Source organism: Salvelinus sp. IW2-2015, unplaced genomic scaffold (genome assembly GCF_002910315.2).
Source record: "Salvelinus sp. IW2-2015 unplaced genomic scaffold, ASM291031v2 Un_scaffold1826, whole genome shotgun sequence".
NCBI lineage: Eukaryota > Metazoa > Chordata > Actinopteri > Salmoniformes > Salmonidae > Salvelinus > Salvelinus sp. IW2-2015.
In genome coordinates this window covers 89,500-113,939 of record NW_019943197.1, presented here as the reverse complement: position 1 = coordinate 113,939, position 24,440 = coordinate 89,500, and the positions used below count along the sequence as shown (strand labels likewise).

Here is a 24,440-nt window from a genome sequence, read left to right as displayed (position 1 = left end):
ACGAAAACACGAACTTCACTTAAAACTAAAACAACAAACGGAGTAGACAACCTGAACGTAAGGACTTACATGTAACGCAGAACGAACGAACAGGAAAATGACTACACAAAACGACGAACGAACGAAACGAACGAACGAACGAACGAACGAACGAACGAACGAACGAACGAACGAAACAGTCCCGTATGGTGCAAACAAACACAGACACAGGAGACCCACCCACCAACAAACACTGTGACACCACCTACCTTAATATGATTCTCAATCAGAGGAGATGAAAACCACCTCCCTCTAATTGAGAACCATATTAGGTACCCATTAACCAACATAGAAACAGAACATAGACTGCCCACCCAAACTCACGTCTGACCAGCTAACACATACAAAAACTACAGAAAACAGGTCAGGAACGTGACACACTGATTGGTGTTATCGTCAACTCATATACAATGTACTGTATGTAATGCTGGTTTGGTACTGTTGAGAATGTTTGCACCAGCCTAAATTAGAATATATTCTTATGAATTTTTGAATTGGAATTTATGTGTATGCACAAAGTCAAATGTACTAAAATCAAATTATATCTGATGACGTGTGAAACAAAACGAATAGTACACAGGAGTTACATCAGGAAATAAGTAGGACTTTTATTAATATGATCTAACAACAAATACAACAATAGGTGCATTTGCATGCATGTGTGTGTGCGTGCGTGTGTGTGTGAAAATGTGTGTAAGGGTGTGAGGAAAGACAGAGAGAGAGAATGAAGGAGGAAGTGGTGTGCACTGTAGGCTGATGTTTGTGTTAAAGCATGTTGTCATGGTGATGTTAATATCGGATGGATTTTCCTCGGGTTTTCGCCTGCTATATCAGTTCTGTTATACTCACAGATTTTTTTTAACAGTTTTAGAAACTTCAGAGTGTTTTCTATATGCATATAGTAGCCTCTGGGCTGAGTAACAGGCAGTACAACTTTGGGCACGTCAGCAGGCAGACATGGAAATTCTGCCCCCTAGCCCTAAGACGTTAAACCACTTTCTCACAAATCCAGTTGAGTTTCCAGTCAACTGACATGTCATTCCATGCCTTAAGTGGAATCCAATCTTTATGTATCTCAACACAGTCCTCCTCCCCACTAGGATCTCCCTATCAGCTGCTTGTCATTCCAGTACCTACAGGGTTAAAAACAGTCAGATATCATGGTTAATACCAGTACCTACAGGGTTAAAAACCATCAGTATCATGTTTAATACCAGTACCTAAAGGTTTAAAAAACCATCATATCATGGTTAATACCAGTACTACAGGGTTAAACAGTCAGATATCATGGTTAATACCAGTACCTAAAGGGTTAAAAACCATCAGATATCATGGATAATACCAGTACCTACAGGGTTAACAACAGTCAGATATCATGGTTAATACCAGTACCTACAGGGTTAAAAACCATCAGATATCATGGTTAATACCAGTACCTACAGGGTTAAAAACAATCAGATATCACAGAACATCACAATCCTAAATAATATGCTGCATTATTCAGCTTAAATTCAATTTTTGTTGAATACTACCATCAATGACAATACCTGTATGCATAAAGGTTGAATGAATTGAAAATGAGATGAATTGCAAATTGGAGCCTTATTGTCAGAGTCGTCATCGTCTCTTACTCTGTGGTCGTGGTGGTCCACCAGTTGAGTATGGAGGACCTAGAGTATGAACAACAGAGAGAATCGTCCTACTCCTTACACTGTTTTATTTTTATTACATTTTTTTATTTCACCTTTGTTTAAGAACTAATTTGTCTTTCGATTCCTGTCAACCCTGTATTTTTTAGTCAAGTTTATGATTAGCTATCGATTAGACTAGATCACTCTCAAATATAGCGCCCGACATTTTCAGGCCAGTTTTGCTACTATTCTCATTGTATAACCACGGTTTTTTTGTGGCTAAATATGCACATTTTCGAACAAACTCATATGTATGTTGCAATATGATGTTACAGGAGTGTCATCGGAAGAATTCTGAGAAGGTTAGTGAAAAAATTAATATATTTTGGTGATCATACGTTATCGCTCCCTTGCCTTGGATTCATGCTGGGGTAACGTTTGCACATGTGGTATGCTAATATAACGATTTATTGTGTTTTCGCTGTAAACGCTTAGAAAATCTGAAATATGTCTGAATTCACAAGATCTGTGTCTTTCCATTGCTATGCTTTGTCTATTTTTATGAAATGTTTTATGATGAGTAAATTGGTAATACACGTTGCTCTCTGTATTTATTCTAGTCGAGTTGTGATGGTGGGTGCAATTGTAAACTATGATTTCTACCTGAAATATGCACATTTTCTCAACAAAACTATCCTATACAATAAATATGTTATCAGACTGTCATCTGATGAGGTTTTTTCTTGGTTAGTGGCTATCAATATCTTTATTTGGCCGAATTGGTGATAGCTAACTGGTGGAGAGAAAAAATGGTGGACAAAGAAAAATGGTGTCTTTTGCTAACGTGGTTAGCTAATAGATTTACATATTGTGTCTTCCCTGTAAAACATTTTAAAAATCAGAAATGATTGCTGGATTCACAAGAAGTGGATCTTTCATCTGGTATCTTGGACTTGTGATTGAATGATATTTAGATGCTACTATTTACTTGTGACGCTATGCTAGCTATGCTATTCAGCTTTTTTACTGGTGGGGGGTGGGGGGTGCTCCCGGATCCGGGTTTCTGACTCGGTAGAAGTTAACCAGGTAGGCTTACACATGGAATAAACAAAACATACAGTGAATAATACAATAGAAAAAGTCTATATACAGTGTGTTCAAATGAGGTAGGATAATGGAGATAAGGCAATATATAGGCCATAGTGGCGAAATAATTACGGTATATAGAAATTAAACACTGGAGTGGTAGATGTGCAGAAGATGAGTGTACAAGTAGAGATACTGGGGTGCAAAGGAGCAAAATAAATAAAATAGATAACTGTATGGGCATGAGGTAATTGGAGGGGCTAATTACAGATGGGCTATGTACAAGTGCAGTGATCTGTGAGCTGCTCTGACAGCTGTTGCCTAAAGCTAGTGAGGGAGATATGAGTCTCCAGCTTCAGTGATTTTTGCAGTTCATTTAAGTCATTGGCAGCAGAGAACTGGAAGGAAAGACGGTTGAAGGAGGAAGTGGTTTTGGGGGTGACCAGTGAAATGTACCTGCTGGAGCACGTGCTACGGGTGGGTGCTGCTATGGTGACCAGTGAGCTGAGATTAGGTGAGGCTTGACCTAGCAAAGACTTATAGATGACCTGAAGCCAGTGGGTTTGGCGACGAATATGAAGCGAGGGCCAGCCAACAAGAGCATACAGGTCGCAATGGTGGGTAGTTTAAGGGGCTTTGGTGACAAAACGGATGGCACTGTGATAGACTGCATCCAATTTGCTGAGTAGAGTGTTGAAGGCTATTTTGTAAATGACATCACCGAAGTGAAGGATCGGTAGGATGGTCAGTTTTACGAGGGTATGTTTGGCAGCATGAGTGAAGGATGCTTTGTTGCAAAATAGGAGGCTGATTCTAGATTTAATATTGGATTGGTGATGCTTAATGTGAGTCTGGAAGGAGAGTTTACAGTCTAACCAGACACCCAGGTATTTGTAGTTGTCCACATATTCTAAGTTGCGGAACAGGCGGGCAGGTGTGGGCAGCGATCGGTTGAAGAGCATGCATTTAGTTTAACTTGCATTTAAGAGCAGTTGGAGGCCACGGAAGGACAGTTGTATGGCATTGAAACTTGTCTGGAGGTAAGTTAACACAGTGTCCAGTGAAGGGCCAGAAGTATACAGAATGGTTATGTCTGCGTAGAGGTGAATCGGAGAGTCACCAGCAGCAAGAGCTACATCATTGATGTATACAGAGAAAAGAGTCGGCCCGAGGATTGAACCCTCTGGCACCCCCATAGAGACTGCCAAAGGTCCGGACAACAGGCCCTCCAATTTGACACACTGAACTCTGTCTGAGAAGTAGTTGGTGAACCAGGCGAGGCAGTCATTTGAGAAACCAAGGCTGTTGAGTCTGCGATAAGAATGTGATGATTGACAGACCTTGGTCAGGTCGATGAATACAGCTGCACATTATTGTCTCTTATCGATGGCGGTTATGATATCATTTAGGACCTTGAGAGTGGCTGAGGTGCACGCATGACCAGCTCGGATACCAGATTGCATAGCGGAGAAGGTACGGTGGGATTCGAAAAGGTCGTTGATCTGTTTGTCAACTTGGCTTTCGAAGACCTTAAAAAGGCTGGGTAGGATAGATATAGGTCTGTCGCAGTTTGGGTCTAGAGTGTCTCCCCCTTTGAAGAGGGGGATGACCGCGGCAGCTTTCCAATCTGGGGATCTCAGACGATATGAAAGAGAGGTTGAACAGGCTAGTAATAATGGTTGCAACAATTTCTGCGGATAATTTTAGAAAGAGAGGGTCCAGATTGTCTAGCCCAGCTGATTTGTAAAGGTCCAGATTTTGCAGCTCTTTCAGAACATCAGCTATCTGGATTTGGGTGAAGGAGAAATGGGGGAGGCTTGGGCGAGTTGCTGTGGAGGGTGCAGGGCTGTTGACCGGGGTAGGGGTAGCCAGGTGGAAAGCATGGCCACCAAACTTCTGTTTGAAAAAGCTAGCCTTTGCATTCCTACCTGCCTCTATATTTTGGTTCCGAACTTCCCTGAAAAGTTGCATATCGTGGGGGCTATTCGATGCTAATGTAGTACGCCACAGGATGTTTATGTGCTGGTCAAGGGCAGTCAGGTCTGGAGTGAACCAGGGGCAATATCTGTTCCTGGTTTTACATTTTTTGAATGAGGCGTGCTTATTTAAGATGGCGAGGAAAGCACTTTTAAAGAATAACCAGGCATCCTCTACTGACGGAATGAGGTCAATGTCCTTCCAGGATACCCGGGCCAGGTTGATTAGAAAGGCCTGCTCGCTGAAATGTTTTAAGGAGCGTTTGACATTGATGAGGGGTGGTCGTTTGACCGCAGACCCGTTATGGACGCAGGCAATGAGGCAGTGATAGCTGAGATCCTGGTTGAAGACAGCAGAGGTGTATTTGGAGGGCAGGTTGGTTAGGATGATATCTATGAGGGTGCCCGTTTTTACGGATTTGAGGTTGTACCTGGTAGGTTCATTGATATTTTGTGTGAGATTGAGGGCATCAAGTTTTGATTGTAGGATGGCTGGGGTGTTAAGCATGTCCCAGTTTAGGTCACCTAACAGCACTAGCTCTGAAGAAAGATGGGGGACAATCAATTCACATATGGTGTCCAGGGCACAGCTGGTGGCAGGAGGTAGCAAGCGGCAACGGTGAGGAACTTGTTTCTGGAAAGGTGCATTTTTAAAAGTAGGAGCTCAAATTCTTTGGGCACAGACCTGTATAGTAAGACAGAACTTTGCAGGTCATCTCTGCAGTAGATTGCAACTCCGCCCTCTTTGGAAGTTCTATCTTGTCGGAAAATGTTCTTGTTAGGGATGGACATTTCTGGGTTTTTGGTGGTCTTCCTAAGCAAGGATTCAGACACAGCTAGGACATCCGGGTTGGCAGAGTGTGCTAAGGCAGTGAATAAAACAAACTTAGGGAGGAGGCTTTTAATGTTAACATGCATGAAACCAAGGCTTTTNTAACATGCATGAAACCAAGGCTTTTACAGTTAAAGAAGTCAACAAATGAGAGCTCCTGGGGAATGGGAGTGGAGCTATGCACTGCAGGAATCAACCTCTACACCACCAGAGGAACAGAGGAGGAGTAGGATAAGGGTACGGCTCAAAGCTATAAGAACTGGTGGTCTAGTATGTTCGGAAGAGAGAGAGAGTAAAAGGAGCAGGTTTCTGGGCACAATAGAAAAGATTCAAGGCATAATTTACAGACAAAGGTATGGTAGGATGTGAGTACAGTGGAAGTAAGCCTATGCACTGAGTGACGATGAGAGAGATATTGTCTCTCGAAACATACTTTAAACCAGGTGAGGTGAATAGCGCATGTGTGGGAGGTGGAATTAAATGGTTAACTAATGGTGTATTGAGCAGGGCTAGAGGCTCTACAGTGAAATAAGGCAATAATTACTAACCAAAACAGCAATGAACAAGTCATATTGACATTAGCGAAAGGCCGAGTAATCATAGGGGTCCAGTGAGTGGCACTGTCCGGAGACAGGGCGATTCAGGCAGCTAGCGGGCTGGGGCTAGCAAGCTAGCAGAAGGGCCTTAGAGGGACGTCTCGACAGAAGAAAGTCTGTTGTAGCCCCCTCGTGCTGTTACGTCTGCAGACCAGTTGTCGTGGATCAGCAGGGATTTGTGTGGTAAAAGGGGGGCCCAGGCCAATTGGCAGAATAGGTATAGAGGCCAAATAATTTGTCTGATGGGCCTCTTAAGCTAACAGATATGCTCTAGACAGCTAGCAGGCCGCGGCGAGCAGGCTAGCATATGGGCATTCAGGGGACGTTGCGACGGAGGAGCCAGTTGATAAACTACGTCGGTATTCCAGTTGTGAAGGGACGACAGGGGTCCAGGCCAATTGGCAAAATAGGTATTGTAACCCAAGGAGTGGCTGATGGACCTCTTCAGCTAGCCGGGAGATGGTCCTAGCAAGACTAGCTCCAGGCTAATTGGTTCTTGCTTCGGGACAGAGACGTTAGCCAGGAGTGGCAACTCAGATAGCAGCTAGCTAGCTGCGATGATCGAGGTGAAAAGGTTCAGAGCTTGCGATAGGAATCTGGGGATATGGAGATAAAATAAAAATTAAGTCCGATTTGCTCTGGTTTCAGTCGCGCTGTGCAGGTTGGCGAGAGTTGTCCGGGCTAATGGTAGCTGATGACCGCTAGCAGTTGCTAGCTGGCTACTAGCTAGAAGCTAGTTTGCTGTCTAGCTTCTGTTGAGGGTTCCGTTTCAGAGGTAAAGAAATAGCAGATCCATACCACATTGGGTGAGGCGGATTGCAGGAGAGTATGTTGTAGTTGAGGTTAAGAAAAATATAAAAGATATATGTGAAGAAAAAAGATATCAAAATATATAAATATATATATACATGGAAACGATAAGACAGGGACAAAAAGACGTCTGACTGCTACACCATCTTGGATTTTTAAGTATGCTGTGGTCAGTGTTATTAGAGCAGTAGTGTATTACCTTGTGGTGGTCAGTGGGGTGCCGTCCACCCATCTCCAAGTCTCCTCAGTAACAGAGTCAGTCAGACCAATCCAGACTCTCTTGTTGAGTTTGAAGAGAAACTCCTGTTGTTGAGAAAGATAAATATATACCTATATGTTTGATCATATCTACCCCTGCAAAGCCATATCCTCTCTCACACTCACACTCACACACACACACTCACTCACTCACTCACTCACTCACTCACTCACTCACTCACTCACTCACTCACTCACTCACTCACTCACTCACTCACTCACTCACTCACTCACTCACTCACTCACTCACACCTGTTCCTTATCGCTGTCTATGATCACCAGGTCTGCTCCTCTCTCCAGACAGTTCTCTCTGCTCTCCTTCCAGGTTTTAGTCTCAGCAGACAGGAAGTAGCAACTGGATTTAAACTTCTGCCAGCCTTCAGGACACGTTTGTTCTAGAAGATGATTGACATGAATTTCCTTAACTTATCACACTGTACACTTAATGTAAGAATACAGACTCATGTAATTTATTACTGTAGGTTTACTCACTGCAATTGGTAAGCCTCACGCTAATAACATCTCTCTCAGCCTGTAGCTGGTCTCTCTCTTTAGTCAGGTTGTTATAACTTGTCTGTAGCTGGTCTATCTTTTTAGTCAGGTTGTTGTAACTCGTCTGTAACTGGTCTCTCTCAGTAGTCAGGTTGTTGTTACTGGTCTGTAGCTGGTCTCTCTCTTTAGTCAGGTTGTTGTAACTAGTCTGTAGATGGTCTCTCTCTGCAGACAAGTTGGTCTTATAGGCTAAGAAGCTCTTAGAGACCCCATCATCTGTTACAACAACAACAAAGTTTATCATTAATAGAGATAATCACAGAACTGCATGTGAATTGTAGGAATTATAACTTAAGACTTACAGTGGACATACAGGCCTATGATCCCAGCCAGTAGAACACACAGTAGCCCCAGACACACTGCAGCAACTCTGTAGGATCTCTTCTCTGAGCTACCAGGCTCTGTGGACAGAGGTACTGTACATAGCATTATCAATGAGACACAATCAAACATGGAACATATAGTGCAGGGATCATTACAGACTGTGAATTGACTGCAAGAAGCCCAAATAGATATAACATTTGACATAAACGTAATATTTTAAAACCTTGCATACATTAGTGTGTCTCCTTATTATACTTGAGAACAGATTTCCAAAATTAAAATCAATAGGAGCAGATTTCCTGGGTATCTGCTAGCATGCCATTCACCTCCAGTCATTGCGCTAACTCTAGTTAGCATTGGCTCACGAAACTACCTCTAACTTCCTTCATACTGGATACAGTCATAAAAATGTGGTCCACAAGCTCATCTGACTCTGGGGAAGTAGATAAAGGGCCAAAATCCTGAAGTAACCCTTTAATTCAAAGTTTCACTTAGTCTCCCATTGTCGTCAGTGAATGACTGTCTGAATTCGACTTAAGTGGAAGATGGGATTAACCCCATACAATCTCGGTAGTATGAACCATCTCTGTTGTATCATCTGTAAATGGAGGAAGAATAGCTGTTCTTTTAAAGTGGTGTTTTCTCACCCCATCTCTCTTCCTGTTGAGCTGGACTTGTGGTTGTTAAAGATACAGCTTCTCACATTAACAGGAAATATAGTGGCCAGTTACAATTAACCCCTAGCCTTGCCAACGTTAGCCAGCTAGCTAATGTTAGTAGAATTCATGCCATATTATATGTTGTCATGACTTCCACCGAAGTCGGTTCCTCTCCTTGTTCGGGTGGCGTTCGGCGGTCGACGTCACCGGTCTTCTAGCCATCGCCGATCCACCTTTCATTTTCCATTTGTTTTGTCTTGTTTTCCCACACACCTGGTTTACATTCCCTCATTACTTGTCGTGTATTTAACCCTCTGTTCCCCCCATGTCTGTGTGTGAAATTGTTTATTGTCAGGTTGGCACGTTTTCGGCTTGTTTGCGCCGGGTTTTGTTTTACACCCGTGCTTTGTGGCAGCCGATACTTTGTGCTGCCTCACTTGATCAGTGGGCATTTGGTTTTGTGACGCGGTTGCGTTCTGTTCAAACATTGCTTTGTCCACTCATCTCTGCTCTCCTGCGCCTGACTTTCATGCACCAGCTACACCCACTGTTTGACAGAATTTCACACCCACAAGATGGAGTCAGCAGGAGCAGGCCCCCCTGGTATAGGGGTCGAGGAGCGCTGCTCCACCATCTCGGCGCCACTGTGGACCGCGTTGTCCAAACCATGGACCGCTGGGAGAGACAAGGAGTTCCTCCCGCGCCTCCACCAGCACAACCAGGGTCTCCACTACTCACCCGGTCCCAGTGGGATTCGTCTCGCCCTTCCCCGGGAGTACGATGGGATGGCTGCACGCTGCCAGGGTTTCCTGTTTCAGCTGGAGCTCTACCTGGCAACCGTCCACCCGGCTCCTTCGGGCCGTGAGAAGGTGTCCAATCTCGTCTCGTGCCTCTCGGGGAAAGCCCTGGATTAGGCCAACGCCGTGTGGGGAGAAGGAGATGCGGCGCTGGACCATTGAGGATTTCGCCCACCGCTTCCAGGCAGTCTTCGACCACCCGCCCGAGGGTAGAGCGGTGGGTGAACATCTCTTCCATCTGAGGCAGGGGACGAGGAGCGCCCAGGAGTTTGCGATAGACTTTCGGACCATGGCTGCCGGCGTGGGATGGAACGACAGGGCCCTGATCGACCACTATCACTGCAGTTTGCGCGAGGACATCCCATCGGGAGTTGGCCTGCAAGGACACTACCCTCACCTTCGACCAGCTGGTGGACCTGTCCATTCGTCTGGATAACCTGCTGGCTTCCAGCGGACGTCCAGAGCGGGGTCTGTCGGTTCCATCCCCCAGCACCACCGCTCTGATGCCCTTGAAGCTGGGAGGTGCTGCGCTCAGGGAGACTGGAGGAGGTTCCAATCTTGTGCACCATCTGTGGCTGCAGAGGTCACACTGCCGGTCAGTGCCGGGTTGGTTCCTCTGGGGGTTGAGGCAGCAGGCAGGGAACTCTCGCGTCACCCCAGTGAGCCGGCACCATTCTCACCCAGAGCCCTCTGTTGCACAGATGTTTTTGTATGTTGCTTTTCTTGAGTTTTTCCTGCATTCCCAGCATAAGGCGCTCGTCGATTCAGGCGCGGCTGGGAATTTTGTAGACAGATCATTCTCCCATAGTTTAGGGATCCCCATTATTCCAGTGGCTATGCCCTTCCCAGTTCACGCCTTAGACAGTCGACCATTAGGGTCAGGGTTGATTAGGGAGGCCACCGCTCCCCTGGGCATGGTGACGCAGGGGGGTCACAAGGAGAGAATCAGTTCTTTCTCATTGACTCTCCTGTGTTTCCCGTGGTGCTAGGCCTACCCTGCTTAGCCTGTCATGACCCCACTATTTCATGGCAACGGAGGGCTCTCACGGGTGGTCGCGAGAGTGCTCGGGGAGATGTTTAGGGGTTTCCGTTGGTGCTACTACGGTGGAAAGTCCAGACCAGGTCTCCACCGTGCGCATTCCCCCCGAATATGCCGATTTGGCTCTCGCCTGACTCAATTACCACCCCATCGACGGGGGGGATTGTGCAATAAATCTTGTGGTAGACGTCGCACTTCCCAGGAGTCACGTGTATCCCCTGTCGCAGGCGGAGACGGCTGCTAAGGAAACATATGTCTCAGAATCCCTGCGTCAGGGGACATTCGGTACTCCACTTCATCCTCCTCCTCGATTTTCTTTTATGTGAAGAAGAAGGATGGAGGTCTGCGCCCGTGTATTGACTATCGAGGCCTAAACCAGATCACTGTGAGGTACAGTTACCCGCTACCTCTCATAGCCACAGCGATTGAGTCAATGCACGGGGAGCGCTTTTTCACCAAATTAGATCTCAGGAGCACTTACAACCTGGTGCGTATCCGGGAGGGAGACGAGTAGAAGACGGCGTTTAGTACTACCTCAGAGCATTATGAGTACCTCGTCATGCCGTACGGGTTGATGAATGCTCCATCAGTCTTCCAAGCCTTTGTAGACAAGATTTTCAGGGACCTGCACGGGCAGGGTGTAGTGGTGTATACTGATGACATTCTGATAAGCTCCGCTACACGCGACGAGCATGTGTCCCTGGTGCGCAGGGTGCTTGGTCGACTGTTGGAGCATGACCTGTACGTCAAGGCTGAGAAATGCCTGTTCTTCCAACAGTCCGTCTCCTTCCTAGGGTACCGCATTTCCACCTCAGGGGTGGAGATAGAGAGTGACCGGATTTTAGCCGTGCGTAATTGGCCGACTCCCAACACGGTAAAGGAGGTGCAGCGGTTTCTAGGGTTTGCCAATGGCTAACGGAGGTTTATCCGGGGTTTTGGTCAGGTAGCGGCTCCCATTACCTCACTGCTGAAGGGGGGACCGGTATGTTTTCAGTGGTCGGCTGAGGCGGACAGTGCTTTTGTTCACCTGAGTGCTCTGTTTACCTCAGCTCCCGTGCTGACCCATCCGGATCCCTCTTTGGCGTTCATAGTGGAGGTGGACGCGTCCGAGGCTGGGATAGGAGCCGTGCTCTCTCAGCGCTCGGGTACGCCACAGAAGCTCCGCCCCTGTGCCTTCTTCTCGAGGTCCTCAGCCCAGCGGAGCGAAACTATGACGTAGGGGACCGGGAGCTGTTGGCTGTTGTCAAGGCTTTGAAGGCCTGGAGACATTGGCTTGAGGGGGCTAAACACCCTTTTCTCATCTGGACTGACCACCGCAATCTGGAGTACATCCGAGCAGCGAGGAGATTGAACCCTCGCCAGGCAAGGTGGGCCATGTTTATCACCCATTTTGTTTTCACCCTTTCTTACAGACCTGGTTCCCTGAACGTGAAGGCAGACACACTGTCCCGGATGTATGACACAGAGTTGCGGCCCATGGATCCCACCCCCATACTCCCGGCCTCCTGTCCGGTGGCGCCGGTAGTGTGGGAGCTGGACGCGGACATTGAGCAGGCGCTACGTGCAAAGCCCACTCCCCTCCGGTGTCCCGCTGGGCGTCTGTACGTTCTGTCTGCTGTCCGTGACCGGCTGATCTATTGGACTCACACGTCACCCTCCTCTGGTCATCCAGGCATCGGTCGGACGGTGCGCTGTCTGAGTGGGAAGTACTGGTGGCCCACTTTGGCTAAGGACGTAAGGGTTTATGTTTCCTCCTGCTCGGTGTGAGCCCAGTGTCAGGCTCCTAGGCACCTGCCCAGAGGTAAGCTTCCACAACGGCCTTGGTCGTACCTGTCGGTGGATTTCCTTACCGATCTTCCTCCCTCACAGGGTAACACCCCGATCCTGGTCGTTGTGGACCGTTTTTCTAAGTCCTGCAGTGTCCTCCCTCTGCCTGGTCTCCCTACGGCCCTACAGACTGCGGAGGCCTTGTTTACACACGTCTTCCGGCACTACGGGGTGCCTGAGGATATAGTGTATGATCGAGGTCCCCAATTCTCTTCGAGGGTCTGGAGGGCGTTCATGGAACGTCTGGGGGTCTCGATCAGCCTTACCTCAGGTTCTCACCCTGAGAGTAACGGGCAGGTGGAGAGAGTGAACCAGGATGTGGGTAGGTTTCTGAGGTCTTATTGCCAGGACTGGCCGGTGGAGTGGGTGGGGTTTGTGCCCTGGTCAGAGATGGCCCAGAACTCGCTCCACCACTCCTCCACTAACCTCTCCCCCTTCCAGTGTGTACTGGGGTACCAGCCGGTTCTGGCGCCTTGGCATCAGAGTCAGATCGAGGCTTCTGCGGTGGACGACTGGCTCAGGCGCGCGGATGAGACATGGGACGCCGCTCACGTTCACCTTCAGCGGGCTGTGCTGCTCCAGAAAGCCAGCGCAGACCTTCACCGCAGTGAGGCCACGGTGTTCACACCGGAGGACTGGGTCTGGCTCTCGACCCAAAACCTGCCCCTCCGCCTGCCCTGCCAGAAGCTGGGTCCGCGGTTTGTGGGGCCATTTAAAGTCCTGAGGAGACTGAACTAGGTTAGTTAAAGGTTACAGCTTCCCCACGATAAACCTATTAACCCCTCGTTCCATGTGTCTCTCCTCAGGCCGGTGGTGGCTGGCCCTCTCCAGGAGTCTGAGGTGCGGGAGGTTCCTCCGCCCCCTCTGGACATCAAGGGGGCCCCGGCATATTCCGTTCGCTCCATACTGGATTCGAGGCGTTGGGCGAAGGGCCTTCAGTACCTCGTGGAGTGTGAGGGGTACGGTCCGGAGGAGAGACGCTGGGTTCCGGTGGAGGACGTGTTGGACCCTTCAATGCTGCGGGAGTTCCACCGTCTCCGTCCGGATCGCCCTGCACCTCGCCCTCCGGGTCATCCCCGAGGCCGGTGTCGTCGCGCTGCTGGAGCCGCGTGTCAAGGGGGGGTACTGTCACGACTTCCGCCAAAGTCGGTTCCTCTCCTTGTTCAGGCTTTGTAAACTCATCTCTGCTCTCTTGCGCCTGACTTCCATGCACCAGCTACACCCACCGTTTGACATATGTTTAGCAAATTCATAACATATTGTACATTTTGCTAATTCGTAACATATCATACACATTGTAATTCGAAACATATCAGACATATTGTAATGCGTAACATATCGTACACATTGTAATTCGTAACATATCATACAAAATGGATGATGGGTATCCACAAATTGATACATACAATATGAAAGGTAACATGTCATACTAAATGGAGTGTCTCAGATTTACGTTAAGGATAATATGAAATGCTCTGAGTCCAGGTTGGAAATACACAGTTGCGAGTTACACTTCATGAACATGATAATGTATGTTTCTGCAGTTAGAAGACTCCCTGAAATACAGAGCCTAGAACATTTCAGAACATTTAACCTCTAGTCTTAAAGGAACAACCTTTCATTTAGGAGATGTAGTATGTATCAATTTCCACAAGTATGTCATTTCAAAAGTTTTCCTTTGTGAAGTGAGGTACCTTCATTTGGAAGACACTTTGTATTCTGTTTTGAATATTAATCATCTGTTTGTTACAGTTTATTTTACTCAGTTGACTTTTGAAGCCTTGGAGCATGGGGCATCAGCCAACCCCATAACATTAACATAAGCTAAATTGTTAATGTGGCAATTGGAAGAATAATAACTATTGGTTTACACTTCCATGTCTCTTTGTCTCTACGACTACGGTATACTTACCAGTGTCCTCAGCTTGAAGTTGTTCATCTATGCTCCTGTTCACCGTATCCTGTCCACGGCTCTTCCTGTCAACATTAGCATAAATCTCCTCAGACTGCTCCATATAAAAGCTAATTATATTTTCTCCCTTAAAATATACTTTGGTACTTTATCGACCTGCACACAGTACAACGGACAGTATATTCTGTGATATATCCTGTTAAACAGCTGCTTTAGCTTAACAGTCTGTTGTGTCTGAGAACGTAGTGTTATAGATGTAGGGAGGACTTCACACCTTAACCAGTGGTTTGAGCAGACAGCAACCTCCAGGAAGAGACATAACAGCAGATAAACACCATGATCAGTGTGTGGTTTAAAAGGGGAACTTTGTATGTGTGTGTGTGTGTGTGTGTTTGTGTGTGTATGTGTGCAAGCCCTCTGTGTGTGTCCAACTGCAGGTCACACTGTTTTAAAGATCCAATCACATTCAAGCAGGAAGCTAGTAGACCTGCTAGGACATTGTTCCTTCATTACGTAACCCTTGGACTACAATGGTCATGCCCTGCCAAAATCTAATTAACTTAATTAAGAAATCCCCATCAAAATCTGTCTGTTTAAGATAGAGATATGTATTTTTTTTGCATGGGCTGCGTCTCAATCCATCTCATCCACCGATATCACACTTCCACATCTCCGGTGAAAGGTGGCAGAGCTAGAGCGGTGTTTGTCAGACCATGAGACGTCCCAATTTTTGTTTTTTTCACAAAAACGACAATAAACTATTATAACCACTCTATTGAAAGCTGAGACTCTCTAAAGAACACGATGGTTTCCTACATAATAAACTATTATAATCACTCTATTGAAAGCTGAGACTCTCTAAAGAACACGATGGTTTCCTCCGTTACAAACTAATATGACCTATGAATCGATGTTTGCATCTTTCTCAGAGGTTGTAAAAGGGGAACTTCAGACTTGTGTGTGCTCATGCATTCATTTGGGCGTGCCCTCTCAGTACTGTTCTGCTTTCTGTGTGTGTCCAACTGCAAACGACACTGTTTTAATAATCCAATCAACATTCAATCAGGAAGCTGGTTAAAGGACATTGTTCCTTTATTACTTTACTTTGTTGTTATGATAAAAGCCATTCAGGCTATTAATTGAAAATGCAATTATAAGATCTAGAGATAAAATTAAAAAAAACACAGCGTAAGCCTTTGGCAAATTACATTAAATGTACATTTTTGTCATTTAGTAGAAGCCCTCATCCAGAGCAACATTCTAATAAAATACACTGCTCAAAAAAATAAAGGGAACACTTAAACAACACAATGTAACTCCAAGTCAATCACACTTCTGTGAAATCAAACTGTCCACTTAGGAAGCAACACTGATTGACAATAAATTTCACATGCTGTTGTGGCAAATGGAATAGACAAAAGGTGGAAATTATAGGCAATTAGCAAGACACCCCCAATAAAGGAATGGTTCTGCAGGTGGTGACCACAGACCACTTCTCAGTTCCTATGCTTCCTGGCTGATGTTTTGGTCACTTTTGAATGCTGGCGGTGCTTTCAACTCTAGTGGTAGCATGAGACGGAGTTTACAACCCACACAAGTGGCTCAGGTAGTGCAGTCATCCAGGATGGCACATCAATGCGAGCTGTGGCAAGAAGGTTTGCTGTGTCTGTCAAGCGTAGTGTCCAGAGCATGGAGGCGCTACCAGGAGACAGGCCAGTACATCAGGAGACGTGGAGGAGGCCGTAGGAGGGCAACAACCCAGCAGCAGGACCGCTACCTCCGCCTTTGTGCAAGGAGGGGCACTACCAGAGCCCTGCAAAATGACCTCCAGCAGGCCACAAATGTGCATGTGTCAGCATATGGTCTCACAAGGGGTCTGAGGATCTCATCTCGGTACCTAATGGCACTCAGGCTACCTCTGGCGAGCACATGGAGGGCTGTGCGGCCCACAAAGAAATGCCACCCCACACAATGACTGACCCACCGCCAAACCTGTCATGCTGGAGGATGTTGCAGTCAGCAGAACGTTCTCCACGGCGTCTCCAGACTCTGTCACGTCTGTCACATGTGCTCATGTGCTCAGTGTGAACCTGCTTTCATCTGTGAAGAGCCACAGGGCGCCAGTGGCGAATTTGCCAATCTTGGTGTTCTCTGGCAAATGCCAAACGTCCTGCACGTGTTGGGCTGTAAGCACAACCCCCACCTGTGGACGTCGGGCCTCATACCACCCTCATGGAGTCTGTTTCTGACCGTTTGAGCAGACACATGCACATTTGTGGCCTGCTGGAGGTCATTTTGCAGGGCTCTGGCAGTGCACGTCCTTGCACAAACCCATGGCTATCCGTAAATTTAAAAAACAAGAAAATGATACTTATACTTAAGTATATTTAAAATCAAATACTTTTAGTATTTTACTGGGTGACTTTCACTTTTACTTCAGTAATTTTCTATTAACGTATCTTTACTTTGACAATTAGGTACTTTTTCCACCACTGCTGGAAAGTAAGTAGAAAGTAATAGTACACATACCCCCATAAACGACTTAAGTAGTACTTTCAAGTATTTGTACTTAAAGTATTTGTACTTAAGTACACCACTCTATAGTAGTAGTAGTATAATAGTCATAGTATAATAGGCGTAGTATACTAGTAGCTGTATAATAGTAGTAGTATAATAGTAGCAGTATAATGGTGGTAGTATAATAGTCATAGTATAATAGTAGAATTATAATAGTAGTACAAAAAGAGTATTAGTATAATAGTAGTAGCGTAGTAGTAGTAGTAGTAGTGTAGTAGTAGTATCATGATAGTAGTAGTATAATAATAGTAGTATACTAGTAGTAGTAGTATAGTAGTAGTATTATATCAGTAGTAGTATAGTAGTAGTATCATGATAGTATTACTATAATAGTAAAAGCATAATAGTAGTAATACTAGTGGTAATGGTAGTACAGCACTGTAGCTAATTTCCCCCCAACATCCCCATAACTTCGGACACACTAGTGGTTGGAGGACTAAATCACCTCGCTCAAATCTTAAATGGACTGGAAGATAACGGAAAGTGTTACGACTAAATACACCCTTCTAGCTGGCTGACCACTGATATTCTTTACAATTTATTCACGTTAAGTTAGGTTATGAAAGTTTCAAAAAAGTAATATACTGTATATACACATTTTGAGGGAGACGCTGTGTGTTGTCAAATTTGACTGCGCAACAGACCACACATCATTTAATATCCAACTTTTTATCTCTGAAATACAGGTAACGGATTTGCTAAAGTTGCTAGTCTGGTTACTAAATGTTGATAGAACTGCTTAGTAACCAACAATTTAATAAATTGTAAGTGTTAGATAATACATATCATGAAAACAGCTGAACGTTGTCAAGTTTTACCGTATCAAAATTGGAGTCGTCTGACGGGGGTGTTTCTACTTTGAACCATGAAACTTTTGACACCTATCACTGTAGGCTGTGTTTCATCTTACAACACCTACATAGAGGCAGTATTTAGTCAAATGTTACAATGTATGTATCAATATTAAAATCATTTTATTACAGATAACAACAAAGCTGGGTAAACTTTCAGTTATTGTGAAACCTTTCAATGCCTTAGTTATGAATTGTACATGTTTCTACGTATTCAGATGGAGTTATCTTTCTAGAATGTGTATATTATGCCAAGTTATTTAGCTATGTACCCAACACAGCATGGAGAACGTCAAGTGGAAGCAGTGGAGTCAGGGGGACATGTTCCATGCTGGGATGGCTATCTGCCAGGCTGCCAAGTTTAGGCATCTTTTGTTTTTAGGAGATTACCACATGTATGTGAATTTTATTTAATTTTCTTATCTACCCAGGTTCATGGTGTACCTCGGCAGACCCCCGGTCGGTTCACCCATGGTGGTCGCAGTGGACCACCCACATTGCTTGCACCGAGGATGAACATTCTCTGGAGCAGTACTGAATCTACTGTGCCACCCATGGGTTGCCCTTCACCAGACAGAGGCTGATGAAATCAGAAGGTATCTGGAGTTCTATGTGTTAATGTATGTAGAATGCTGGACGGACTGTTCTCAATGTGTGTGATGTAAATGTGGATGTGTATTGTGATGCCAAAATAAACATTTTCATCCTGGATGGACAATTTTCATTCTATTCTATTCCAGGTTTCAGCACCAAGGGAAGACAATCCCACCACTGGGGAAGAGGCGATGGGAAATGATCCGGAGGAGGCACAAGAACCTGAGCATGAGGAGGATGGACACCCTGGACAGGGTGAGAGCTGAGTGTGCCACACGTCCGACGATGGATACCTTACTCACTTCTTATGAGAAGCACTTGGAGGAGAAACCCAGACAAATCTATAAGTGTGATAAGTCTGGGTTTAGTAGCAGTCAGAGCAGGCACAAAGTGCAGGCCCCCCGGGTTGCGAAACACGTGTACCAGCAGGCTCCGGGGACCAAGGAGCACATCACCGAGGTGGCATGCGACAGAGAGAGATGACGTCCCCCCGTTTATCATCTACCCCAAGTGTTTCCCCTACGGCCACAACACACTGGGAGGTCCCCCCCAAACCTTGTATGGACGGTCAAACAGAGGCTACATTATTGGGGACCTATTCAGGAAGCACTTCATTAAGCATACAGTGAAGGAGCGCCCTCTCATTATTCTCTTCGATGGACACAAGAGCCACGTGGACCAGGAGGTGATGGCGGCAGCACTAAGGGAAGACTTCTATGTCTTCCACCACACTGCACCCATGCCCTGTAGCCTCTGGACGTGGCATGGCCCTTTAAAGCCTGAGTTCTCCAAGATAGCTGGAGACCTCAGCCAAGTTGACCACTCCTACATGGTAAACAAATCAGAATATGCCAAAGTATTACGCTAACCGTACCGGCACTGCAAGGACATACGCTACGTGGTGGAAGGGTTTAAGAAGTGTGGCCCTTCTCTTTTGACCCCTCAGCCATTAAATGGTTCCGTTTAATGCTGCCTTGGTCCCTATCGGGTCCCACCACCGCCTCTCCTTGAAAAGCAGCACTGTGCCATCCACCAGCACCTCCTCCCCAGCGACCACAGGAGGACCCCCAGCCCCTGCTCCAGTCTCAGCCCTAGCACTAGAAGAGCACCCCCTAATAGAGGGGCTGATAGAAAAGGATCTGGGGCACATCCTAACTGTCCTGAAGTATCGGCTATACCAAAACAGAAGACTCCCAGTGGTCACCGCATGCTTCACCGGGGAGGAATACACGTGTCAGTGGCAGGTGAGGGGTGAGAAGGAGAGGGCCGAGGCAGAGGAGAAAGAGCATCGGGCAGCCATCAGAACACAGAGGGCACATGAGAGGGCTGCTATGGAAGAGACCATTGATACCATCGTCTCTGCTGGACGCCCCGCTGGAATCCCTCCTGATAGCTGCGTCACCACCGCCAGTGGCTCCCAGTGTGCAACACCTGTAGGAGCCACCGGAACCTCCAGCTGCAAAAGAAGGCCACGTGCCTGCTCTCCTTGCCACACTATTGTCGGCCCCTCAACCCCACTTCTACAAAAACCAGCTACTCTAAGCCGTCATTGGCCGTTTCATCCACCCCCACGATGCACACCAACCCCCCCTGTCTGTCACCACCGAAGCGGCCTCCTCTGGACCAACTGCCTCCTCCGTCTCCTTTGATCACACCACCATAGCAGCCTCGTCTGGTGTCCTTGCCCCATGAAATTCCAATACAGCCACCTCCACAGGCATGTTAAATTATGAAAAATGTGTATCATAAAACTGCAATGTTTAAACATTGCAATGTTTAAACATATCTACAGTCCATTGCACCAGTCCTCAAGGCATGTTCAGAACTTCTGCAGGTTCCTCCAGAGGTATTGACGTAAAAAAGTTTTAGATATCAGCTGATGTACAAAGGGCTATATAAATACATTTGATTTGATTTGATTTGATCTGACTGCAAGCTCCCCGCAGAAGTGTGAGTCCGAGGTTCCATGGGTGTGCTGTGACTTCAGCCAGCACTGGTTCCACTGCAGGTGTGTGCTGTGACTTCTGCCAGCACTGGTTCCACTGCAGGTGTGTGCAGTAGGATCCAGAGGTGGCGGTGGAGATGGATTTTTATTGTGATTTTTGGGACTGACAGATCTCCAGAGTTCCTTTGTGGAGATGGGAGAACCTTCCTGAAGGACAACCATCTCTGCAGCACTACACCAATCAGGCCTTTAAAATAGATTGGCCAGACGGAAACCACTCCTCAGTAAAAGGCATATGACAGCCCACTTGGAGTTTGCCAAAAGGCACCTAAAGACTCTCAGACCATGATAAATGTCACGACTTTCCGCTGAAGTCGGTCCCTCTCCTTGTTCGGGCGACGTTCGGCGGTAGGATGTCACCAGTCTTCTAGCCATCGCCGATCCACTTTTCATTTTCCATTTGTTTTGTCTTTGTTTTCTACACACCTGGTTTCAATTCCACAATTACATGTTCATTATTTAACCCTCTGTTTCCCACATGTTAGTGTGTGTGTTTATTGATTGTTCATGTCGGTACTTGTTGGCTGGTTATGTTTGCCGGATTATGTATTTACGCCCATTATTTTCGAGTGACCAGTATTTCCCCGCACTTTGAGTATTGTATGTATACTGGTGCTGTCATGGAATTAAATACATTGTATACTCATCTCTGCTCTCCTGCGCCTTGTTCTCTGCACCAGTTACCCACCGCCTGACAAGAAACAAGATTCTCTGGTCTGATGAGACCAAGATTGAACTCTTTGGCCTGAATTGCAAGCGTCACGTCTGGAGATAACCTGGCACCATCCCTATGGGGAAGCATGGTGGTGGCCGCATCATGCAGTGGGGATGGTTTTCAGCGGCAGGGACTGTGAGACTAGTCAGGATCGAGGCAAAAATGAACTGAACAAATTACAGAGAGATCCTTGATGAAAACCTGCTCCTGAGTGCTCAGGACCTCAGACTGGGGCAAAGGTTCACCTTACAACAGGACAATGGCCCAAATCACACAGCCAAGCCAATGCAGGAGTGGCTTCAGGACAAGTCTTTGACTGTCCTTGAGTGGCCCAGCCAGAGCCCAGACTTGAACCCGATCAAACATCTCTGGAGAGACCTGAAAATAGCAACACTCCCCATCCAACCTGACAGAGCTTGAGAGGTTCTGCAGAGAATAATGTGAGAAACATCCCAAATGCAGGTGTGCCAAGCTTGTAGCATCATACCCAAGCAGACACAAGGCTGTAATCACTGCTAAAGGTGCTTCAACAAAGTACTGAGTAACCATTTCTAAAAAACAGTTTTTGCTTTGTCATTATGGGGTATTTTGTGTAGATTGATGAGGGAAAAAAACAACTTAATACATTTTAGAATAAGGTTGTAACCTAACAAAATGTGGTAAAAATCAAGTGTTGTGAATACATTCTGAATGCACTGTAGGTTACACACAGGAGGCCATTTTTCTCTTTGAGATCATTTGCTTTTGAATTTCTATCAAAATGTAAAATGTTCCTGTTTTTGATTAATTTAACAGGTTGAGTTAGGTCTACACTAGACCAAAATAGCAAACCCCCTGAGTCCCTTCCCTGTTTCACACCTGGTCGTTTGGTGGATTGGACTACCAGCTCCCTGTAACCTAGAGGGCAACCAGTGGGTCCATCTCCTCTATACCATGTTTCTTTTAGGATGAAAATGTCTTAATTTCTGATTTGTTTGGTGAAGTGCAGGTTCCTGCTCTTCAGGCCAAAGGCAGATGACCTCAGACCTTGGATATTCCAGGATGAGATAATGAAGGCTTTGTGTTCCATAAAGTGTCCCGTGTTGTTAGTTGTGTGGTTTAGCCACAGATCAGTAAGTGTGAGCAGAGCCTGCTGAGCATCTGGTACATGCCATTGACTTGAGCTAGTGTAAGAGCGGGGTTTGCACCTGATTGCCTGTTCACGGCGTATGTGTGACTTTCATGTTGAGGCCCTCTTTGCTGGAGTGGGGGGCACCCTCTCTCTCTCTCTCTCTTTCATATTGATGGTTGGACACAGTGATGAATGGTTAAGTGATGATTCCACCTAGTGGTTAAAGTGAGAGATGAACTCACCATAGAGTTGAAATAGTGGTATTACAAACTTTCCTACAGATTCTTTCTCAATTCACCATTCCTCGATTCCTCTTCACATCCTCTCTCTTCCCCTCTTTCTCAAAACACAATGGAGAATACAATCCTGGGGGAAGGACCTTGGACATTATCCTCTAATAGGGTTGAGTGTGTTTTACCTGAGTGCTGGTCTCCTGGTCCATTATTAGGAGCAGTGTCTGCTGTCTCTTCTCTCTTGGTGCTGGTCTCACYGTCTCTCAGGGTGTCTGCACTGAYGTAGATATCCACAATCCTCTCCTCCATCTCACCTCTGTTAAACTTGACCTTCTTGTTCATATCTGGTTCAGCATAGATGACCTTTGACATCTTTAACAATGCCTGGGTCTTTCTTTCTATGTAGGTCTACTATACATTAAGTCTCTGATTCTAGAATTAATGTGGTGGTCTTCCAACATGGCCGCCAGGAGGCGTCGTACGTCAACTGCAAGTCCTCTATACGTTAAGTCTCTGCTTCTAGTGATATCTCTGTTTTTGAGTCATCTGTGTGTCTCTGTCTGTGTGACTGCTGTAGGTGTTAACTCTATGGAAAGATCAACAAAATGACACGGGTAGTTGTGGCTATGCTAATACAAAAAATATAACAAGTTTGCATACTTGTGTAAGTACTTGTGTACATGTGTGAGTGTGAGAGATTGTTACAGTGATTATTGTTAAACTATTTTCTGCAGCACAATATAAATCATTCCATGTCTCTACATGGTCACCTTGTCCAGAGTATATCTCAACACAGTCCTCCTGCCCAGGGAATGGGACTTGCTATTTGTGATGATGGACAGGACACTGTCATACCAGGAATATATAGATCATAGAGGGGAAGTGGAGAACAAAGGCTAGTTGTTAACATATATTAAATATCAGATGTAACAGTCACAAGATAATTCAGGGAGTTTCCAGAACTCCCCCTTCCTTTCACCTTTCTGCTGATCTGGACCCTCTGTTTACTCCCAAATATACATCAACATGTTCAGGAGGTCCAGGACTACAAACATGGGTCATTATAATGTCCATACAATAGATTTTACACTATAAACTGGATATTGAGGGTGGGTAGGCTTAACCAGTGAGGATGAGATTTTGAGTGACAGCTGTTTGAACGACTGAAAATATCCACTTCACTCTTTTTGGACCCTTATAGGAGAACAGCAGTCAGATATGAGCATTTTATATTGTATGTAACTTTACAACAATGACTGACTGGCAAAGATGACTTAGTAACATCGTTTGAGATCCTTTGATATCTCTATTACACTCACTGATTGGTGATACAGTCAACTCATATGTAATGCTGATACTTTGATACTGTTGAGAATGTTTGCACCAGGCCTAAATTAGAATATATTCTTATGAATTATTTGAATTGGAAATTATGTTTATGCACAAGGTAAAATGTACTAATTTCAAATTATATCTGATGATGTGTGAAACAAAATGAATAGTACACAGGAAGGTACAATCAGGAAATAAGTAGGACTTTAATTAATATGATACTACAAACAAATACAACAATAGGTGCATTTGCATGCGTGTGTGTAAGTGTATGCATGTGCGTGCGTGTGTGTGTGAAAATCTGTGTAAGGGGGTGTTTGGGATTGAGGCAGAGTGTGTGAGCGAGAGCAAGACAGAGAGAGTCTCTGTGTGTGAGAGAGAGAATGAAGGAGGAAGTTGTGTGCACTGCAGACTACATTATGTTGTCATGGTGATGTTAAAACACTTTCTCACAAATCCAGTTGAGTTTCTTGTCACATGGCATGTCATTCCATGCCTTAAGTGAAATCCAATCTTTATGTATCTCAACACAGTCCTCCTCCCCACTAGGATCTCCACTATCAGGCTGATTGTCATTCCAGTACCTACAGGGTTAACAACAGTCAGATATCATGGTTAATACCAGTACCTACAGGGTTAAAAATCATCAGATATCATGGTTAATACCAGTACCTACAGGGTTAA

General features: G+C 45.7%; 2 protein-coding genes across 3 annotated transcripts in view; both read right to left on the bottom strand.

Annotated features, from left to right (window-relative positions):
- The window catches only part of LOC112072112 (CD209 antigen-like protein C), a 166,535-nt gene that overhangs the window by 139,696 nt on the left and 2,399 nt on the right, over nt 1-24,440 (bottom strand). Inside the window, exon 6 of one of the 2 annotated variants that reach the window (XM_070439659.1) lies at nt 23,955-24,340. The exons of the other annotated variant lie outside the window; for it this stretch is intronic. Within the exon in view, the coding sequence (XP_070295760.1) occupies nt 24,193-24,340 (148 nt within the window). The 3' untranslated portion in view covers nt 23,955-24,192. Of the gene's footprint in view, nt 1-23,954; nt 24,341-24,440 lie in introns of those variants that run through there. 2 annotated transcript variants of the gene reach the window in all.
- On the bottom strand, nt 635-14,665 carry LOC112072108 (C-type lectin domain family 4 member M-like). Its single transcript, XM_070439660.1, has 6 exons — nt 14,339-14,665; nt 8,083-8,181; nt 7,721-7,996; nt 7,481-7,623; nt 7,170-7,273; nt 635-1,172 (listed from the first exon to the last, which is right to left on the bottom strand). Exons 1-6 carry the CDS (start codon nt 14,439-14,441, stop codon nt 1,136-1,138), a joined length of 762 nt encoding a protein of 253 aa, XP_070295761.1. The 5' UTR covers nt 14,442-14,665; the 3' UTR covers nt 635-1,135.

Coding starts and splice junctions, on each gene's coding strand:
- LOC112072108 (XM_070439660.1), bottom strand. CDS start 14,441: ATGGAGCAGTCTGAGGAGATTTATGCTAATGTTGACAGGAAGAGCCGT. Junction 8,182..14,338: donor ACTTCAAGCTGAGGACACTG/GTAAGTATACCG, acceptor CTCTGTCCACAG/AGCCTGGTAGCTCAGAGAAG. Junction 7,997..8,082: donor CATAGGCCTGTATGTCCACT/GTAAGTCTTAAG, acceptor TTGTTGTAACAG/ATGATGGGGTCTCTAAGAGC.